The sequence below is a fragment of the Cyrtonyx montezumae genome, unplaced genomic scaffold (assembly GCF_038088225.1).
Source record: "Cyrtonyx montezumae isolate F1298 unplaced genomic scaffold, pur_monq_1.0 scaffold_3, whole genome shotgun sequence".
NCBI lineage: Eukaryota > Metazoa > Chordata > Aves > Galliformes > Odontophoridae > Cyrtonyx > Cyrtonyx montezumae.
In genome coordinates this window covers 148,329,748-148,350,868 of record NW_027072034.1, presented here as the reverse complement: position 1 = coordinate 148,350,868, position 21,121 = coordinate 148,329,748, and the positions used below count along the sequence as shown (strand labels likewise).

The window sequence follows — 21,121 nt, the reverse complement described above, 5'->3', positions numbered from 1 at the left end:
AACTTGATTACATAACAGCACCACCATCCTGAGTTTGCGAATTCCAGTTCAACATGAGCTAGTGCTGTTCTGAAGTATGCTGATATAACAATGAACAACTGCCTAAGAATGTCCAATAAATGAATAAATAAAAACAAGCAAGAAACCCTAAGGAACACACATTATGCCTTAAGCAGAATAGAGTATACTAAACTTATTTTACAAAAAAAACCAACCAACAGCCATGTCAGCAACACCGGAGCACTAACTGCCAATATCTAGATGTTGCTGCCAAACTTTACTAGCATGAAGCCCATAAAACTCATACTTTTTGCCCCTTAGCTTTAACATAAACCATGCAGTTTGTGATATATAGTAATTGCCTCTTCCCTTAAGATTTGCATTTTGAAGTCAGATTAACATATCAAATAAAAATGAAAAAACTTACAAACTCCTAAATTTTCATCCTAACAACCAGTGAGTGATTCACTCAGAACACATCATCTCCTCAGATGCTTTGATGACACAGTTCTACACAACAGCAATCAAAGAATTCTAGTCTGGTCCAAGAAACTCAGTTCTATATTTTAATCAGTTTCTATTGCATGCAGTAGAACGAAATTGAAATTGAAAGTAGACTTTCGTATTACAATAAAATTATATCATTGAATGCTCTCAACAGTAACAAATATGCCAAAATTACCCAGAAAGAAACTTCTAGATTTTCAAACTTCACTTAAATTTTATCTTACAAAATTTTGATTCCTATCTCAAGAAGATTTGTAAAAAAGCACTACATTACTTGACAAAAAAAATACCTAATGAGACACAGCAATACCTTCCTCTCTCAACCATCAAGCCACTCACTCATCAAACAAGGCACTCATTTACACATGGCTTTAAAAAAAAACAGAGCACAGAGACAGAATATAACTCTTAGTTCACCACCTCAAACTCTCTTTAAATAATATAAACGTGGTTATAGTGATAATAAGAAATACTCTGTGTAATCACAGAAGCAGTGTGTGACTAAACTCTGCAGACCAGCGGACTGAATATGAAACTCCTGGCAATATCCTCTTCCCCTATGAATACCACATAATCCTGCTTCTAAAAAAATTTTTTTTTACTCTTTCACTTAGCAAGAATTAATTTCTTTCTTGACTGCCTCCTGATTCTTCATTTTGTTCAGGCCTTGGAGCAGATTATCAGCACTACTTGAAAAGCCATGTTGCTGCATCACAACTTGATGCCCTGTAGTCCACGGTCTCCTTCACCAACCAAGGCAAGAAACAAAACAGATGCAGGAGGTTTAAAGAGAAGGAGACAATGTTCTGGGGGATATTATTCAGTGCTTTCAGTATGCACAATGTAAATCACTTGTGTTTATATCCACTAATTACCACAATGGGCCTTTCCTAACACAAATGCAGCACAATGTATTGTACAATGCTTGTAAATCCTTGGGCACCATTATCCACGCTGAAATTTAACTCAGAATTGGCAGTTTTTAGCCATTCCTGTTTACATTAAAATACAATTGTTCTCATTTCACTTCAGGATAAAACACTTCAGTAAACTAAATACTCCTTTTCTATGAGAAAATGTAATTGCCATATTCTGACCCTAAGAGTACACATCGAGTAGCGTTGCACACATTTTGTGATTCTGAGTATCTGCAGTTTATATTGTTACTTAGAATGAGCTGGTACTAACCAAAAATACAAAAGTCATTGGCAAAAATAGCTTCTTAGAAATTCATTATGATGTCTGCCGAGTTATTGCCTCACAACAGCTTCCAAGAAACCAAAATGATGTTTAAACACCTTCGTTATTGGTGAATTAAGATGACACTGCCCAGGAATAGGAACATTTCTGTATTACTTAGTTTATGACACTGCAGATATATTATATGTCTTGAAGGAGTTAAATTATTACATTAATATAATTCAGTAAAAAGCTTTCTTTGTAACACAAAGCAAAAAATAAAGAAAATAAAATCTTATTTTAGAACCTGCTCAACACTTAATAGATGGAAAGCATCATTAACTACAAATAACTCAGAGCATCAGAAATTAAGATGCAATAATCATATATGGTCTGAAATACCCAGGATAGATGATAAACAGCAACTAAATAGCTCCTTCACTGAGTACCCTCATCTCACCTCCCATAGGTGAGCACCATTTAAATCACAGGTATCAATTTCTACACACCAATCCTTCCTGAGACTCCTCTTCCCTAGTATGAACAACCTCAGCTCTCCCTGCCTCTTCCCATATACCAGATGCTCCCAGCCCTTCATCATCTCAGTGGCCCTTCATCAGACCTGCTCCAGTACACCTGCATCTCTTGTTCTGTGGAGCCAGGTCCTGAACACAGCAATGCCACAAGTCTCACCAGGACTGAGGAGAGGGAAGGATCACCTTCAACTTGCTCATAGGTTCATAGGTACATTAGGTTGGAAAGGACCTACAAGATCATCTAGTCCAACCATCCTTCTATCACCATCCCTGCCCACTAAACTACTAAATCAAATCCCTGAGCACCTCATCTAAACGCTTCTTGAACAGCGCTAGGGATGGTGCCTCAACCACCTCCCTAGGCAGGCCATTCCAGTGCCTGACCACTCCTTCAGAGAAAAAATTTGCTGCTCGCTAGGTCCTTTTCTGCAGCTTACCAGATGATGGGCATCCAGCCTGGTGCCTAGGACTCTTCCTACTCAGGTGCAGGACTTTGCATCTCCCTGGGCCTTAAACAGGACTGGTGCCTTTACGACCATTGGAGTGCCCTGGCTGGAACAGGCCTTCAGCTGCACACTGTGCCACTGGTCACAGACCTCAGCCCTTTCACCCCAAATGTTCAGTCAGATTTAAATCCAGTTCACTGCCCACTTACTGAGCCCAAACTTCAACAGTTTACCTATCAGGATGTTAGGGCTGACAGTGTAAAAATTCTTGCTAAGTCAAGATAAACAAGAGACCACTGGTGTTCAATCACTGCTATGCATTTTTTGAGCTTCTAACATTTTGTCCTTCCATACATAATGGGACAATATTTTTTTTCCTACATCAGAATAAATTCTATTATTCTGCTTGTGAAATGTAGCTATTGTAAGCTAAGGGAGATAGCTATTACACCAGGAGAGGTTCAGGTTGGATAGAAGGAAAAATTTCTTCTCAACAAGAGCAGTGAGGCAGTGGCACAGGCTGCCCAGGGAAGTGGTGGAGTCACCATCCCTGGAGATGTCCAAGAACCGTGTGGATGAGGCAGTAAGGGACACAGTGCACACAGTGGGAATGGGTTGGTGGGCAGACTAGGTGGTCTTAGTGGCCTTTTCCAACCTTAACGATGCTCTGATATGTTTTATTATAAAACCTTTGTCAAAAATACACATATGCAGAAGTACACTAAGTACTGCCATATTTTCATGCCTACAGCTTTCCCTTTGCATAATGTATCTTTCCATCCACTATTCAGAAACAAATTAATAAAAAACAAAACAAACAGCAACAAATCAAATGCAGGGGATAATAAAGGGAACTGCCTGCAGAGCACTGTGAGCAGATGGTATCTAAACACACAGAGGGGACAACAAAATGAAGCCTGGGGCGGAGTGAAGGGAAAGCTCAGGGATAAAGCTGCACAACAAATGACTCTCAGGTTTCTTTTCATGGGCAGCAGCACACAAACTGCAAGCTGTGGACAGAACAGCTACGTCTTAGAGAAGCGCAGGGAGCCAGGAAGGTAAGTGCACCACAGAAGCTTCCAGAGTCCCAGAAGGAAGCAGGCCTGCACGGCAGTCATCCTCTGCTGATTTCACAGCAGCTCAACCCAGCGGAGCAGGGTGACCAACACCATGCAATAACCACAGGCAGCCTGCCTGAGAGAGAAAAACAGCAAGCTAGAAGGAAAACAAAAATGCAGCAGAGAGTAGGTCTAAAGAATCTTGCCCCACAGCAGGCCAGAGAAGAGCTGGCAGACGCCTGGGAAGACAGAGCCCAAAGCAGCTCACACCTGTCTGCAAGGAAGGCAAAAGCAGAGCTATTTTCAGCAAAGGGCAGGAGTCCTCAGCTGCCAGGCACTGTGTCCTGGGAGGGAAAAGAGAGCAGCAAGGGAAGGGAGGTACTGCAGGCTGCACAGAAACAGCTTCTGAAATTCTTTCAACTGTGACTTTGTTATCCTAAAAATTAGTGTCTGTGATCATGCTGAGCTCTCAACAGTTGTGCACTGGCTGCTGTCAAGGCTGAGTGCTGGGCTGAACAACTTCTGGTCCGAGTGAAAAAAAAAGAAATCATATCAGCTATTTCACACAACAGCTGCAAATAAATAAGATAAATAAGTAGAAAAAGACTGTTCAAAGCACGGACACACCAAACCCTGTCAGTGTGAGGAAAGTGGATTAAAGAATTTCATAAATATCAATTACAAAATTGAAGGAATTGGGAAAAATTACTTGCAGTTACAGACGCCTCAGTGTAGTAGGCAGAAACAAAACAGCAAGAAGCACTGCATCTGTGACCTCAGGAAGGAGAGTTGTGTGTTTTTTTCATTCTCTTTTTTCTTCTTTTTTTCCTGAGCACAATACTGGCCAGACAGACAGACTCAAAAACATCAGCAAAATAGCTGCATGTTGCATAGTGTTTCTGCTCTGCTCCTGCAAACAGAGCTCTGTTTACATTCTTTGTAAATAAACAGGGCTGCACACACACACACAGGCACAAAAATCTCACAACCCTCAAATCACAATCTATTTTTCTTCCTGAGAGAAGGAACTTGGCAAAGCCTCAAGTATTAGTTAGCTCTTGGGCTCTTACATTAGAAACACTACTTGCCAGGTTTTCCAAATACAGATGTCAGATAGGCAAATATTGGCTAACCAGACTTGTGGGCTGTTTTTCTGTCTGTGCAGCTACCTCATAACAGAATTGAGCAATCTCTTGGTACTTGCAGGTTAAATTAATGATACCCTTCCTGTCCACCTCAGAGATGCTATTTCTCTTCTAAGCAAGGATATATGACTGCTTTGAGGTTGCTTGTTTTTGCTTTTATGCATTCGTGTGTTGTTTTTTAACTGGCACAAAAAAAATTATTATTTTTAATTGCCATTATCAGACAGCTCTTTTATATTCTGGACCAGAATGAGCTGAGGCAGGATGCCCAGTCTGAGCTGGGTTATGCTCCAGAACTCCTTACTATTCTGTGTCCATATGCTGCCTTACCTCAAATGGGTTTTGCAACAAGCACCAAGGATGAGTTTGGTGGAGTAAGTGGCACTTGTGGTTGTTACTCAGCTTTGCCTTCATTAGACATATGAGCCTATCAACTCCAACAGGTGTAAGTCTGAAGCATAGATATATATTATACACTTTGTAAGAAGACACTTGCTCCTTTCCAGAAATGCAAGTCTATAAAATGCAGTTAAGTAGATGAGACTCTCTGAACTTAAAATTTCCACAGAACTGAGGAGTATTAACAAAGGAATTGATGACTCCGCATCCTCAGCTGATTGTAATCTTTTGGATGTCCATGTCACACTGCCAAAAATCCAAAGAGGCCCAAGCACAGTTTTTGACAGGTGTGACTGGAAGACTGGTGTTAGATTATCTGATTAAAGGGCAATCGCAATAAAAACAGAAACAGCAAGGATCAGCAGAAAACCAACGGGCAGAAAAATCCCAGCAACCTAATCTGCAAAAAGGACGCTCCTGAATCAGCTCTCCTGAAGACCTTCAATTACATCACTGTCTCCCAGTGACAAACCCACCAAGATGAACAAGGAGGAAGCTCTCTCCCCACAAGCACCTTGAATGCCAAAGGTTATTGCCTTAAGGAATACAAGATTTATGGGATGAGGGAAGGATTAGGTGAAACTTGCCATAAAATTGTGGGAATATGCAAGACAATAATTAGGGAAAGGCACTAGAGGTAGAGAAAGACTGGGATAAAGGTGGATAAGGGAACAACATGCATGGGAAAAGAGCAGAAAAAGAGGATGAAAGGGGCACGTCCAGTGCAGATGGCTCAGAACACTTGTCCGACAGCCTCGCCCATGACAGTCTATCCTACAGCGTCATTAAATTCTATTTTTGTGGGTGCACTTTGTATTCTGAGTGTGGAAACTCCAGTGAACTTAAGACAGAATAGCCAGCAGGTAGATAAGAGGTGCAAGTACCAATAATTGGAACAAGAAGAAACCTCAGAGCTCAGGATTCTACGAGCCAACAACCAGGGCATCAGACCTGAGCAGCTGGATAGGAGAAGTGGGACTGGGTCGGCCACGCAGATCCTGTTTGAGTGCTCCAAGTATGTTTGTGTGAGTGCCACTAAAAGCACTGTTCTCAGGCTATGTGGCCAACTATATATATGCATTTTGTGTGTGTGTGTACATGTGTCTGCGCACGCACACCTTCTGGGAATAAGTGTTCAGTCTCATTACAGGCCGGCCCTGGAGATATAAAGCTGCAGCAGTCTTGCACGTAGCTATTGAGCTGGGCTGGGAGGTACACCCACGGGACACAAAGCCCTCCAGATTTGGCTACTTCTAACAACAGGCATAGCTAAAAGGACATAGATTTCTTAGCAAAGCTTTCAGTAACAATTTGAAGGTGAAGAGTATAAATCTGTCATTTTGACATTTTGTAAACAATTCAGTATTTAAATGATAGCAGAAAAATATTAGCATTCTCAGGTACCACTCAGCTGTGATTGAATGTCCTCTGGATCTTTTAAAAGCCCTTGAAATGTCTATGTGCTAAACACATGCAAAAATAATTGTGACTGATCCTATGTTTTCTTACAGGGTCAGGACTCAATTGTACACCACTATAATGGAAGAGTAACACAAATAAATAAAAGCAGTGATAAGACAAAGCAGATGTAAATTAAATTACAGGGACATAAATAAAAGGTATCCCTTGGAGAAACTTGTTATTCTTTACAGAATTATATTCACAGCACCTTTAAGTTCAAGTATTCTGCATGAAAAAATCATGCATACTGTAGCTACAAAGCCAAAACAAAAGTCTACACTAGTTACTAGCCTCAGAAATCCACCCAGATCCCCCCATTCAAACGTACTTGTAATAAAGTAAGTTTATTTAATAATGAAGTACTTATTTTGTTGTGCACTAACAACTTGTTTGAAAGTGTTCTTTCACTGTGAAATACAAGCATCGTGAGGAAGACCATATTTTTTTATTTGCCTTTCTAGATTAACACTCTGAAACATTAATCACCTGGAAAGGAGCCAAGTGAGATTTCAAACCAAGTAAACAAAAGCTTCGGATTCTTATTTATTTTAAAACTAAACGTTTTAATTGATACAATTCTATTTCATAATCACTGTGTTTATTCACCTCTTCCCTATCTCTTAGGGAAGTCTTGATCCAAAGCAGCATTACTGTTTTCTCAGAAGCAGAGATCTCTCATAGCTAAGTCACCAAGCAGCAGTGGGAATTCCTGATTCTCGTCCTATAAGTGACAGAATCCATCAGATAGACTTCACTCTGTCCAATCAAAGATGAAAAAGCACCACTCTGAGAAGACCACCACACATGTTCTCATGTGAGAAAGGCAATCCTTTTATAGAAGGGTTTGTATAGAATAGGTGTATTTCCAAACATCTTCAATTCTAGTTATGAAATGGAATAAACAGAGGTTGAGAAGTTCATTTGTTATGTGGACATGGCAGGTCAAGGGAGGTGATCCTTTGCCTCTGCCCCAGTAAGGCCACATTTAGACTACTGTGTCCAGTTCTGGGCTCCTCACTTAAAAAAAAAGACAGGGATCTGCTAGAAGGAGTCCAGCATAGGACCACAGAGATGATAAGAAGCCTGGAGCATCTCCTGTATGAGGAAGGGCTGAGTAATCTGGGTCTGTTCAGTCTGAAAGGGGATATGATCGGTGTTCATAAATATCTAAAGGGAGGTGGGAGGCAAACGGATGAGGCCAGGCTTTTCTCAGTGGTGTGCAGCAGCAGAACAAGGAGCAACGGCCTAAAACTGGAACATAACAAGTTCTAGACTAACATGCATAAGAACTTCTTTAAGGGTGCCAGTGCACGGGAACAGGCTGCCCGGAGAGGTTGTGGAGTCTCCTTCTATGGAGATGATATTCTACACCCAGCTGGATGCCTCCCATGCAATCTACTGTAGGGTACCTGGTTTAGCGGGGGGTTGGACTTCATGATCTCTTGAAGAAGTCTCTTCGAAGCCCTGCAATTCTGTGATTCTGTGAATCTGAGGCCCTGCTTTTGAATAGAACACACCAAAATGGCTGCCCACCAGAAGTCGCATGCATTTCTGAGCCCCTTTTCATTTCAACAAAAAAATCACTGTTGGATATTTTGATATACTACTTGCAGTAATGGTTACAAAATAGAATTACATTCTGTCTTTACAGTGTTATTAATGACAAAAATGATTCTGTTTCTGCCAAAACTTGTTCTAGTATTTTAGCTTTGACAACACAGAAAAAAACATGCAGCTTAAGAATAGTTTCCACACTAGTACTGGCCTTCTATGACCCCCCAAAAGATACAAGCTATTCCCATGTACAGTACTGTGGAAGAGAAGTAACAGTAAGTTGTTGCCTTTGCTGGAAGGCTGTGAAAACATGCCAGTAGGTTTTGTTTGGGCCTTAGAAGGTACTTCACAAAAAAATGAAGCACTGAAGTTCAGAAATGTTTCACATTATTCTAATTACATTTTGCCGAAGAAGGAGCTCTACAAACCTCTTCCTCTTTTCATGGAATTGTGTTGCCCAAGTTTTTTTGGGGGGAAAGTATTTAACATTTAGCAAAATGTTGAAGTATGCACATTCATGAGCTCTCAAGGGAAGGAATATGATCTTTTAGTATAGATGTGCATATCAGCGATCTACAGTAAGAAACATACACGTTAACAATTTGTTGCTTTGGAAGACATCAGGATAAAGCTACAGTTAGAACACATTTATCAGAACGGCCTGATAAACAGAAAAGCCAAAGTTTCATACAAATAGAACATCTGCTTGGGATGTGGTCCTGCCCTGAGGCACTGTACAGTCACAAAGAGAGATCATCCAGGCTGATGGACTAAAGGCTCTGTGTCGAGGAATTTAGTAGAGAACTGACGTGGAGCTGCATGTGTTTGCTTCTAATTGGAACTTTACTGAACAAAAAGAGAGAGAGGAAGACAGAAGCAAAGGAAAGAAAAATAATACACCATCCATCCAGTCACTATCAGCAGCATGATTTTGGTAAGGTGCCCTAGATGAAATGACTTTCACATATGTTTGGTTTTTTTTTTTGTAGGTCAACGCTGACAGCTTGGATTTTGTCAGCAAGCTTACCCAAGCCTAACAGTGAGTCTTGAAGAAAATACAGAATCATCTGGGTGAGAAACTAGCTAAGGAGTCTAAAATTCATAAGGGCGTCTAGTGAAAGACCTTCAGGCCACAAAACCTTTGGACAGAAAAGGTATTCTTCAACCAAACAGTAAGACTGATATCCTCTGTAAGGGCACATTCACGGGAACTCATAAGCTGAAAAACACCACAATTATCCTGATAATACACAAAATACACACAAAAATGGAATGCTTCAATAATATAAAGTTGCTTAACTTGTTGCTTAGTACCTCAGCAACTGTTCTACCAATGAAAATCTGCAAAAATACCATCATAGTACATGTATGAAATTACATAACATCTAAACATTTTGTTAGTAAATACAGAATGAGAACACACAGGAATCTCAAATTATTTCACTCTGTAACACAGTGCTCTGACAACAGAAAAGTAGTAACCTGGTGTAGGCACATTCTGTTCTGTGTAATTTATCAGACTATGTACCCATAAAACTTGTCCAGGGGCCCAGGGTGGATATTTTAGTGAAGTCACGATTAAGACAGTAAAAGGCAAAAATGCCTCCAGTCATAAAACTGGACTACTTTTGTAATAGGAAAGGCTTTGCTTCAAGCTATATATTACTTTTTTATTTGACTTTTTACCCTGAAGTAGAATTTGATACACGCATTTACCTTGGATAGAGAAAGTACATTGTTCAAGAATATATTTCCAATATTTTACATACTTATTTTTAACCATTTATGATGTTGCATATAATAACAACTAGCTTTTTGAATTCATTTCCAGTGAAGGACAGTTCTCACATGGGAAAATCTCATGCAACCACTAAGCACCATCATTCTCTCCCTTTCCCAAAGATCTCTCATCTGAATACCAACCACCAGTGCCAACAACCAACATTTGTTTTCAGAAGGCATTTTTAAAACTTCCCATAATAAATACCTCACCGATAACTGTATGATTTGAATTTCTTAAAGATAAAAAATAAAGATCAAGTCATACATGGAAGATAAAAACAGGGATACTAAAAACACTTCTCACTTGTGATCAAATACCAATATGTGTGATTTTTTTTTTACGTAGGGCAGAAATGCCAGAGACAGGAATAAACATGCAAAAATCAAATACACTTCAAATTCTGAACTTTTTCAAAACCTACTGATGAGCTGATACAGGCATTACCTGCTCTAAAAGGAAGTTCAGAGTATCACTTTGAAAGAAAAAAGCTGCTTCTACACACATTACTGGTTGTTTTTCTCCTACACATGCACAACGACAAGCTGCAGCATTCCTTGTCTGTACATTCCTTTCATACTTCCCTTAAAAGTCTGTCACATGAAAACAGTGAGCATACGAAGCCTTTAATACAAAAAGTACACAAATTGTAGGATTTGTTTTGGCCAGTGTTAGCCCCCTAAAATTAAGCATGGCTCTACAGGCACAGTGTCACCAGAGCCAGTCCTCCAGCAAAGGAAATGCTGTCCTGCATAAACAGCCATCGTCCCACATTTGGATAGGATCATTTCCTCTCTACTTCTAAGAGAAAATACAGTAAATAACAGAACTAGTTGGAAATCTAGAAGCAGGGAACTAATATACATCACTCACTGTTATCATAAACAAAATAAAAAAATTAGAATTAACAACTACTAGAAATAAACTGAACCGCCCTGAAAGGGAAGCAACATTTCTTTTACACTTTACAAAGAATATAAAGAGAGGAGATATTTAAAATGACATTTTAAATATACTTTTAGAACTTAGTGGAACTGATTAAATAGTTCCATTGTTCTGATAATTATTTTTTGTTTCAATGTTAGTTACAAGAATAACAATACATATTAGCCTATAATGCCCTGCTATGGAGTAATTATTCCAAAGCATTTATCTGACACAGCCATGTCAGGTCTTACTGGATACTGTGAGCTGACAGCTCCTCCACTTCTAAACATGTTTTATTTCTGTAATTCATTACAAATGACACTTCTGCCTTAGGAAAAGCAGTGCATCCACAATTAGGTTAAAAAAAAACAAAACAAAAAGACACATGTCCCTACACCCAAAGGAATCTTTCAGCATGACAGTGTTTCACAATGCCTCTTATATCAACCAACATTAGATCTCTTCTTAGGAAAAGAAACAAACAATACTCCGTTTCCATCTTTTTTCTTCCAGACCATTATTTGAGACTTATTCTTCCTTTACTTTTCTCCTGACTGCATTCTTGGGACAACCTGATGAAGAAACCATGTAAAAGCATGAAGACATGCATTTAATTCTCTCTGCAAAAATAATTACAGAGAGATGGGTATACATAGCTCAAGCCTAAAAAGAGGAAAAAAAGAAAAATGAAAAAGAAACAAAAATAAAAGCAAAGAACAGTTGTCCTTAAACATTGACTGCGCCACCCCACCCCAAATACTTCTGCACGCTGTGCAACAAGAACTTTGCTGTCCTGCTGGCATTTTAAAGTATTTTCCCTTTGCTGACATTTTATAAAACCTCTCAAAATCACAAAAATTGAATTATAAAAGCACTGGTTATCTACTTTAGAGCTGGTCATGAGTGCTTGGCTGTCATCATTTGTTTCTGTTATTAGTTCTAAGTGTTGTGGAAGAACAGTGAAGCAGAAATCCATTTTAAAGCAACACGCATATGCAGCCTTTGCAGAAAGGCAGCAAGAGAGTCAGTCAGACGTACCAGCCTTACTAATAACCTTTAGCAGTAACATCTTGTGGTAAAACTGCATCACTGACAAATTTAGAATCCAGAATCAGAGCTTAAAAAAAGCAGAAAAAAAAGACCGCCAAGTGTCCCATGACACAGAAAACTGCTCTATACATGAGGAATGGTCTAAACATTCAAAAGTGATCCAGGTGGAAGAGCTGGCAATTTTCAAAACAGAACTGAAACACATCGGAAGTTCTACAAAGCCCTTAAAATGGCAAAAAAGAAAATCTGTATAGCTCGAAGGGCTAACTACTGTATAAGGGATGAGGGCATAGCTGATGTGACAGAAATAAAAGCAGTTTTGCTTTCTTTGAGGGTTTTCCCAAGACCACCCTACTCTGCCTGCTACTGGCTTGCTAATGGCATTTGCAAGGCGTAGGCAAGGAATTCCACGCGAAGACCCCTGGGGGTCATCGCTGCTCCTTAAATAAACAAACCAGGTATGCACTGCGCTGGACAAAAACATTTCCAGTGCACTTTAAGCTTTCCTCTGTATTTTTTAGATCTCAACTGAGCAAACAAACGGAGTTGGTGTGACGAGTTGGGGCAAGCTGTGAGCCCCACCATGCCCTTGCTCCCAGCTACCCACGCTCACTGGCTCAGGTTGCTGCCAGGCATGCACAGTGCTCAACACTCACAATGCAAGGATTCAAACGTGCTGGCTCATTCTACCTGCCCGCTGCAATACCCCATAGAATACCAAGGTGCACTTATCTTAACCCCCTTTGCTGCACCACCCCCACGTCCAAGTTTCTCTAGGAGCAAGTAGGGGGAAAGGAAGGAGGAATCTCATTAAGGAAAACACCTCAGATCTGCATTCATTTGCTTTTCAGGGCTGTATTATGTTTAACATCTCAGAGGATTCTCTCAGCACACTGGTGCATCTCACATTCTTCTTAATGTCTCCTAAAAGCCTCTTAAAACCCCAACAAGCAGCTATCCTGAGAATGCTGCAGGACTCCTCATGCTCCGAGCTCCTGCAACTGCCAAACCGCCCATTAGAGCCCAGCTTCCTCCTACCCATTTTGTTGTTTATTTCCCTCCAGGATAGGGTAACATACTGAACTTGCCAAGCAAGCAGGAAAAGCTACAAACACTCAACTCTGCAGTAAAAACACAAAGCAAACAAACCAGAAGGCCAGCGATGGGCTCCCTCCTTCCTCCCATTCCTGTACCGCACAAAGCAGCTCCTCTCCCTTCCCCTCCTGATGGGCGAGCATGTCTAGCAGTCTGGTGTAGGAAACAAGAAACAAGCCATGCTCTCTTCCAGGTCTCCCACCTGGTTATTTCAGAGAACTCGAGCTTCTTAAACAGACCAACCACGGTGAGGAAGGGTAAAAATTGGTAATAAAAAAAATACACAAGTGTGCATTCAACGCGTTTATCAAAAACATTTTTGTGCACGTGAGCAATGAGTACACGCTGCAATTTCACTACACCAAGGACAGCTTTATAGTTCAGAGACTCACTGGTACTATATTTATTTCTTCAAAACACACAGTAATTTTGGAAAGGGCCCTGAAAGGAACTGGAAGCTCACAGGACCGACAGCACTGTTTCATAACAGCTTGCAAAAAGAATTCAGTCTATTTTTAGACACAGTTAAAGAATGTGGATATTCTAAAAAAAAAAAATCTCAGATAACACATTAAATTGGTTTTTATTACTTATAACTGACCATGCAAATTGTGCCGCTGATGTGCCAAATCCCTCTCCAGGTGAACTGTACCACATAATTAAATCCTCAGAAGTCAGAAGTCTGTGTATATATGGAACATTCACATTTGAATCTTTATTGCAAAATTATTCACCATGCTGTTATGAAATCTTACTTTTTAATGAATGGTATCTAAATTAATCTCAGACATGCATCCATTTCTAATTATGTGCAATAATCCTTTACAGGGACCAATTCATCTAGGACTGCCATCAGTTCAACTAAGAGTATGTTTTGCTCAGAATGAGACCGATCAGTTTTAGGGCACTGCATTAAAATTCCCATTTCTGAATACAATCATGTGTAATTGTATACTAAAACCCCCTTAGCAATGCCAACTCCATAGAAAAACCTTTCCAAAAATCAAGTTAACACCTGTTTCCTTTACTGTTTTCACCCCATCATCCTCTCTGTTACCACCACCATTTTATTAGCCTTGCATTTAAAAACTGTAGGTATCACAGTCAGACGGAAGCAAACAGATAAACATTAATATTTTCTTTCCCAACTCATCATTTTAAATAAACAAATAAAATACATCTCAAAGCTGTTCTTACATCTCTCCATTTTGGTAAGGTGACTTAACAACCCACTCCCCCCACCATTTTCTGGATCCCTCATTGCTGGTATTTTGTTATACCACAGCTACTGAAAGGCAATTCTGTTTGCTTCCATGTGCCTTAGCAGAAATACACTTATAAACCAAACCAAACTGCTCCTTTTGATCTCTGATCATGCATGCCACACAGTACTAGCTCATTTTGAAGGGTTTGTATTTTACTGTGCTTCCTTCAGATAGCTTTCAATGTAAGATCGTGTCTCTGTATGCTGAAACATTCAATAAAATATGCTTTAGTTAATAATTTCAGCTAATCATATAGTTTGAGTGCAGAAAATTAATAACCTTTTCTTTTTATGCCAATGCCCAATATCAGAATAGCAAAATATAGCATTTGGATGGTCCTCTACACACAGCTAAAATGATTGCTGTAAATAACTTGATGAAAATATTATTCTGTTTCTGGTTTAAGCAATTCCTAAAACCGAAATTTACCTTGAAATCCAGTCACAGGAGAAGCAGTAGCAAACACACTGGATGATTTAAAACCAATAATCACAAGGAGGTTATTTTGTGTCAGAAAACTTAATGTACATGCAGTGCCTCCAAGTATTTCTTTAAAATTAAACAGCTACTTAAAATCATAATCATCTGATTGACAGATAAAATAATTGCTTTAAAAACACTTCTGAGTCATTTTGTCCTTACCTGCAGGCATGAACCATTACTGCATGCAGGGACTGCTCCATTTCCTAGCACAGACTTGAACAAGGATCACATCTATCTCACAGAATGTGACTAATTTGGGAATTCGTGATTCCTGAGCTACTCTGCAAAAGGCACTCCCTTTCCCCATAACAGGACATTAAATGCTTCATCAAGTTACATTTTCTGTTAATCTGAATTCAAAAGAACCCTTTGTAACTGGAGAACCGTCTCCTGTAACACAACACAAAAACTAAATCTTTAAAATTAATTTAGAAATCGCAATGCTGTTTGCACAAATGTGAAAAGGAGGTCTGCAACCCCAGCACACAACCAGCAGCCTGCTTGCTGTATTGCCATTTGCATGCTGCAGCCGAGTAGACTTCATTAAAAAAAGCAATCAATAAATCTTTGCAAAAATGCACAAAGCTTAACCAAAACCAGAGGCTCAGCTAATACATTACAATCACCAGCATGCAATACAGAAACAATATAAGCAAACTCGACAAGGGAAAGGAAAAAAAAAAAAGCCCTGTGCTGCCGCTTGCAATGCTACACCATTAATTGTTCATGCAAAAGATGTGGCTGTACCTTTCTGAAGAGGACGACTTCTCAGAGTTAACTGACATCAGCAGCTCAATCTTCTGCTTGATTTCTGGAAAAATCAGAAAATATTCACAGCCGAGATTGCCTGCCCTCGCTTTCCAAAGTCTTAGAACCAAAGGAGTTTTTTTTTCCTAATCCCTTTTGTTTCAAACGAGGCCACAAGATTCGCAGCACTTCAGCGAAGACCGATTCAATCGGGCAGGGAAGGAACGAGCTCCGGGGGCATCAGGCCCTGCCGAACTCTGCACATGACTGTTTATGAAAGCAGGAGGAACCATTTCTTTAGGCAGAGGGGTGTTGCCTTTCTTCAGGCGGAGCTGACACACGCACGAGGTGATTCCTATCGCAACGCTTACAAATTGTGGCACAAATTTCAGTTTCTGGGGAAAAAAAGAGGAGCTGATGATTTATGGCGCACAGTTTCTCTCCCCTTAATCGCCTAAACGTTGTTCGACACCCTCAGAAACATGCATTTCAAAAGCCCTGAAAAATATGGCTCTTTGAATCATTTTTGTCACAAAGAATGTAGTATTAAATCAGTATTTAATACATGGGGTAGCAATCATAAAAGGAAAACACTCCACACACTGAGATTTCTTTTTTTAGTGCTCTGCATTCAATTTCCTTCAAATACACTTTCAGAAGTAGTAGTTAAAATTCCTTGGGTTTTGTTTTTTTTTTTTATTATTTTATTTGAGGGGGAGTGGGGGTTGGGGTTTTTTTTTGTTTGTTTCTTTCTTTCTTTTTTCATCCATTAATTACCACTGTAGTACTAACAATAAATGAGCAGAAATATCCACTACAAAACCTGGTGTGTCCTATCTCCGTAAGAGAGCGGCCCAGCACCTCTCCAGCCCCGCAGCACGCGGAGCACCCCAGCTCTGGCTATAGGGAAGGCACTCCTGTGCCATCTGTGGCTTGTTCCATGAGATCTTCCCAAGACAAAGTACAGAGACAGCTGAAAAATGAATTAACCAGGAGCCACAAATGTCAGCATCATTTTAAGAACCTAGAAGAGCCAGAAATGGTGGTACTGCCTATAGAAAAAAAAAAGAAAAAAAAAGAGCAAGGCCTGGACAACATTAAGATCAAGTTCAGCTGCTCACAAGTAAATTTATATTATTCAGGATTAACCATTCTGTGATGGGAAGGTTTCAAGATGTTTTTTTTTTTTTTTTCTTTCTTTATATATGTTACAGACACAAAGTCTCTGAATTCTCTGAAAACAGAAAACAGAAACTGGCTATACTTTTTCTAAACCTACATTAAAGAAATCAAAGTGCTGGTTAGGTGCAGGGTTGCAAGGCAACAACAGTCAGCACCTGGTCAAAGTGCACGCCACTGCTGCTTCCCAAAACACAGACTAGAGAGGCCTCCACAAATGACCTCAGTACTACTGTCATATAATGGTCTGGGTTGGAAAGGATCTCAAAGCCCACCAGCCCCAACCCCCGCTATGGGCTGGCTGCCCTCCTCCAGCTCAGGCTGTACAGGTCCCCGTAACACCCAGCCTAGAACACCTCCAGGGGTCGGGCAGATGAGGAAGCTGTGCCAGGGCCTCAACACCCTCTGACTCAAAAATATCTCCCTGACATCTAATCTAAATCTCACCTATTTTAGCGTAAGCCCATTCCCCTTTGTTCTGTTAAGTTCTGTGAAGGTCATCCTGGAGCCTTCTCCAGAGTGAACAAGCCCAGTTCCATCAACCAGTCCTCACAGGAGGGGTGCTGCAGCCCTCTGATCACCTTCATGGCCCTGCTCTGGACCCATTAAAACAGCTCTTCATCCCTCTGGAGCAGGAGCCAGCCAGGCCCACCTCTACGCCCCAGCACTTGAAATCTAGAGTAGCTCCTATTTAGGCCACATGCATATTTGCACTGCACCCCAATAATTCTAACACATCACTAAGAACTACGTTGTAGTGAGTAAAGACAACACAAAAATCTTTAATGCCTCCTAATATCCAGCTATACAATCATATTGTTATTTTAAAACAGATTTTTAGTGCAACTTAACGTCACTGCTATTCACCACACAAATTATACATTGCACTGGATACTCTGATAATTATTTTAAAGCTTGTTCTAAAGAAACAAAGGAAGGCAGACTCCATAATCTTGGGGTTACTGTAACACAACATCTTTGTGTTTAAACTGCGGTATGGAAGATGAAACAGATCACACAATCATGGTAGGATGTGATCAAGAACATTTACTGCAGGCCTCAAATTCACTGCAAAATATTTATGTGCACTAAAATACAAAGTGTAGCGTAAATGAACAGTTACTCCACTGAGTTTCAGCCTGGATACTGATAGACTGCCTTTAAGATTAAAGCTGTATAGATACCCGAGGAAAAAAATGACTCTGAGAAGTCTTTGAATATAGACTATTTTGTATCACCCATGTTAGAATAAAGTCTATACCACTGTATTTTTCCCCAGCACCCCACTGTGACCGTATGCATGTGGCATTCTTGTGGCAGCCATGCTGCAGATCTCACCTCGCTGTGCCACCTGCCAGACCTGGGGCCAACCCCAGCCAGGGCACAGCACCACATCTGTGACTGAAGGAGAAATTCTGTGAGTTCTCAAGTATCCACCAGAACTACTGAAAGGCATTTCTAACGTGCACTGCTATAAAACACATACACACAGTGACTCATACCTGCTCCACAAAAGGCAGGTGACCCTCCCTCCTACACGTCTCCTCTACTCTGAGCATCCCACAGGCTGGAAATCCTTGTTCCTGAACATAACTAAGTGCACAGTGAGAGCCCGCCTGCATTCAGTGTGTGAATTTTGCTTCCCTTCAATACAGAGCACACCGAGGTTTGCAGATCTGCACTGCATTTCACTATGACCTGATCCACACAGCTGGTAACTTCAGCTTCACATGGCCTCTTTTCTTAAGGACCAGCACACCCACCATTCCCAACCAATTGTCTTTTTGTTCTGATGCAATATTGTTCAGTGAGGACACGATGCCTCATCACACATTTTGTAACAGACTGGTGTTGTCAGCCCTGAAAGCTAATAGCTACTTCTCTGGGAAGGAGAAGTTGAAAGGTTTGGACAGCCTTGTTGGAGAAAGCTCACTGCTTTGGTAGCTGTACTTTCTTGTTCTTCAGTATGAATGGAACTGTTGAGGGCTCAGTACTTCGAGGGAAGCTCAGTCAGCTTCTTATTGCCCTTCTGGACAGAGACAAAGCTGATAACGTGGAGGTGTGAGCTGAAGCTCACTTCCCCTAACACTGATCTTAGACTAAGAACATACCTCAATAATCCAACATTACTTTGTATTGTTTCTGAATTTGTTTAACCCTTGTAAAAATTAAAACCAGTGATATAAACAGATATTATGAAGACTGGGACTTTGTAGCAAAACAAAAATTCAAAGAGCTTGGAATAAAGTGATCAACTGTTTCATTCCGTAAGCAAGGCTCTCTATTATCTTCATATAGAAAGGATTATTACATTAATGTCTTATTGCTACCAACACTCTACAAGATGTTAAAAATAAAATACAAGATGCAAGCTACTTTGCTGCAAATTCAAGACCCTGGATGCTCTAAGAGTTACACAACATTTTTCTGCACCATCATTTTAATTTCACTATTATTCTGTGGTAACGAGGATTTATTTAATCCAGTGATAAGGAGAATTTAAATGAGACTTCACAGTAAAAATAATTTCTAGTATCATTAATGAGGAGTCCCGCTCAGAAGTTAATAACATTTCCATCACAACATTATTTAGATTTAGTGTTTTTATTTTCCTTTTCCATCTCTGACCCTCTCTTTCCTGAATTTGAGGTGGCATTTACCTACTCTACATCTCCGCTCTCTGAGATTTTTGCAAGATAACCCATTTCCCCCATGTCTAACAGCAAATCTGTACTTTTGCACATGCAAACCACTCCCCCAAGGTGACAATGCTGACAACACAACTATCACTCCAGACACAAAGCTGATCATGGGGATGATCATTAAGATAAGACAGATGGAAATCTATGTGAGTTTTATTTCCAACAAAGTGCCTGTGCAACCTGGTCTAGGGAGCCTGCTTTGGCAGGGAGGTTGGACTAGGTGATCTTCAGATGTCCTTTCCAACCCCTACAATTCTGTGATCCTGTGCCTCCTAGACCATGAGAGAAAGATGGATGCAGAAATAACACTGTTATCATTTCTTTATTTTGTTTATTTCTAAATTACATATCCAGAAATCTGAGCTCTTTTACAGAACTTGTTAGAACATAAAATTGTATCCCAAATCCTAATAAAAAAAATCCTTCAAATGATGGTCCCTACTACCTACTTAGCCAGCCTTCCCAGCTGGAAGAATATGTATTATAGTGATATTTGGTAAATTTCAAGTTAAAGAAAAAAGAAAAAGACCTACAGCTGAGTAGCTCTTCCTTCAAGGCTCTCAGCTCTACCGCCTCCAACTTCATGCAAAACCAGTACTTCAACTTTTAGTTAATCCCATCTGCTGTGGCACCAGAGGCAAATACTGGGCTATTCAGGACCAATACCAGGTATGGATTAAAAAACCATCACCTTAAATGGCTTTTTATGAGTTAATTAGGTAACTGTTGATCAGAGCACAGACAGACTGTGAAGATTCTGTCAGTACTTCGCATTAATGAGCAAGCACATATGTTCTCACTGACGTATTCAGGACTGTCTTAATTTCAGAGGTAGCAAAAAGATGACACTGTAAGTAGAACCACATCCAGAAGAACAGACCATAATAGTGTGGCTGAAAAGAAAAAAGAAAAAAAAAACATGAAAAATTAATGAAAATTAGTGCTGCCAAATCCAAAAGCAGCAGATAGAATAGAATGAAGCCACAAAATACCAGTTCAGGTAGGGAAGCCAGCAGCACTGCTACTAACTTTTCAATTGCTCCACACACTTCATCAGTTCACTCTGAGTAATTTCACATTGTATAGAAATCAGGTGTCAGACAACTGGCTCACATCCAAGACCTGAGCAAAGCAGATACATTAAGTCTCTAAAGCCATACTATTCAAACTTCAACTGTATGAAAACAAAAAGGCTCTGCACTGCCCCAAATGTTTCATAATCACTTTCTTTTATTTACTTTTTATATTTATTAACCAAAGCAAAGCTGTTCACAACCTTTGTTTACCTCCTCTGAGTTGCTCAGGTGTATCCTTTTAGAGAACCATCAGTTCTCTGTCAAAAAGGGTGAGACCAGAAGCTTGGAGGGGTAGGCTCTACAAACAGAGTTGCCAGAGTTTTTCAACTCAGGAAGGATTTCTAGGAAAGCATCATGCCAAAGGTTACAAGAATTAAGAGAGAAACTAAACAGTTTACATAAGGAATCTAGAACAATGTCAGAAAGAATCACGGAAGAAACATTCCCAGCAAGCTAAAGAAGTGAAGTTATTCTATAATATGCGTGGAGGCAAAAAAGGAAAAAACAAAACAAGCAATAAAATTACACCCAA

The 21,121-nt window shown here is 40.0% G+C and overlaps 1 protein-coding gene across 6 annotated transcripts in view; it reads right to left on the bottom strand.

Annotated features, from left to right (window-relative positions):
- SRPK2 (SRSF protein kinase 2) overlaps positions 1-21,121 on the bottom strand; it is a 133,392-nt gene that overhangs the window by 69,557 nt on the left and 42,714 nt on the right. Inside the window, exon 1 of one of the 6 annotated variants that reach the window (XM_065743640.1) lies at positions 15,633-16,316. The exons of 4 other annotated variants lie outside the window; for them this stretch is intronic. In XM_065743640.1, the coding sequence (XP_065599712.1) occupies positions 15,633-15,670 (38 nt within the window). In that variant the 5' untranslated portion in view covers positions 15,671-16,316. Of the gene's footprint in view, positions 1-15,044; positions 15,120-15,632; positions 16,317-21,121 lie in introns of those variants that run through there. One more of the 6 variants, XM_065743639.1, reaches the window with a different exon arrangement.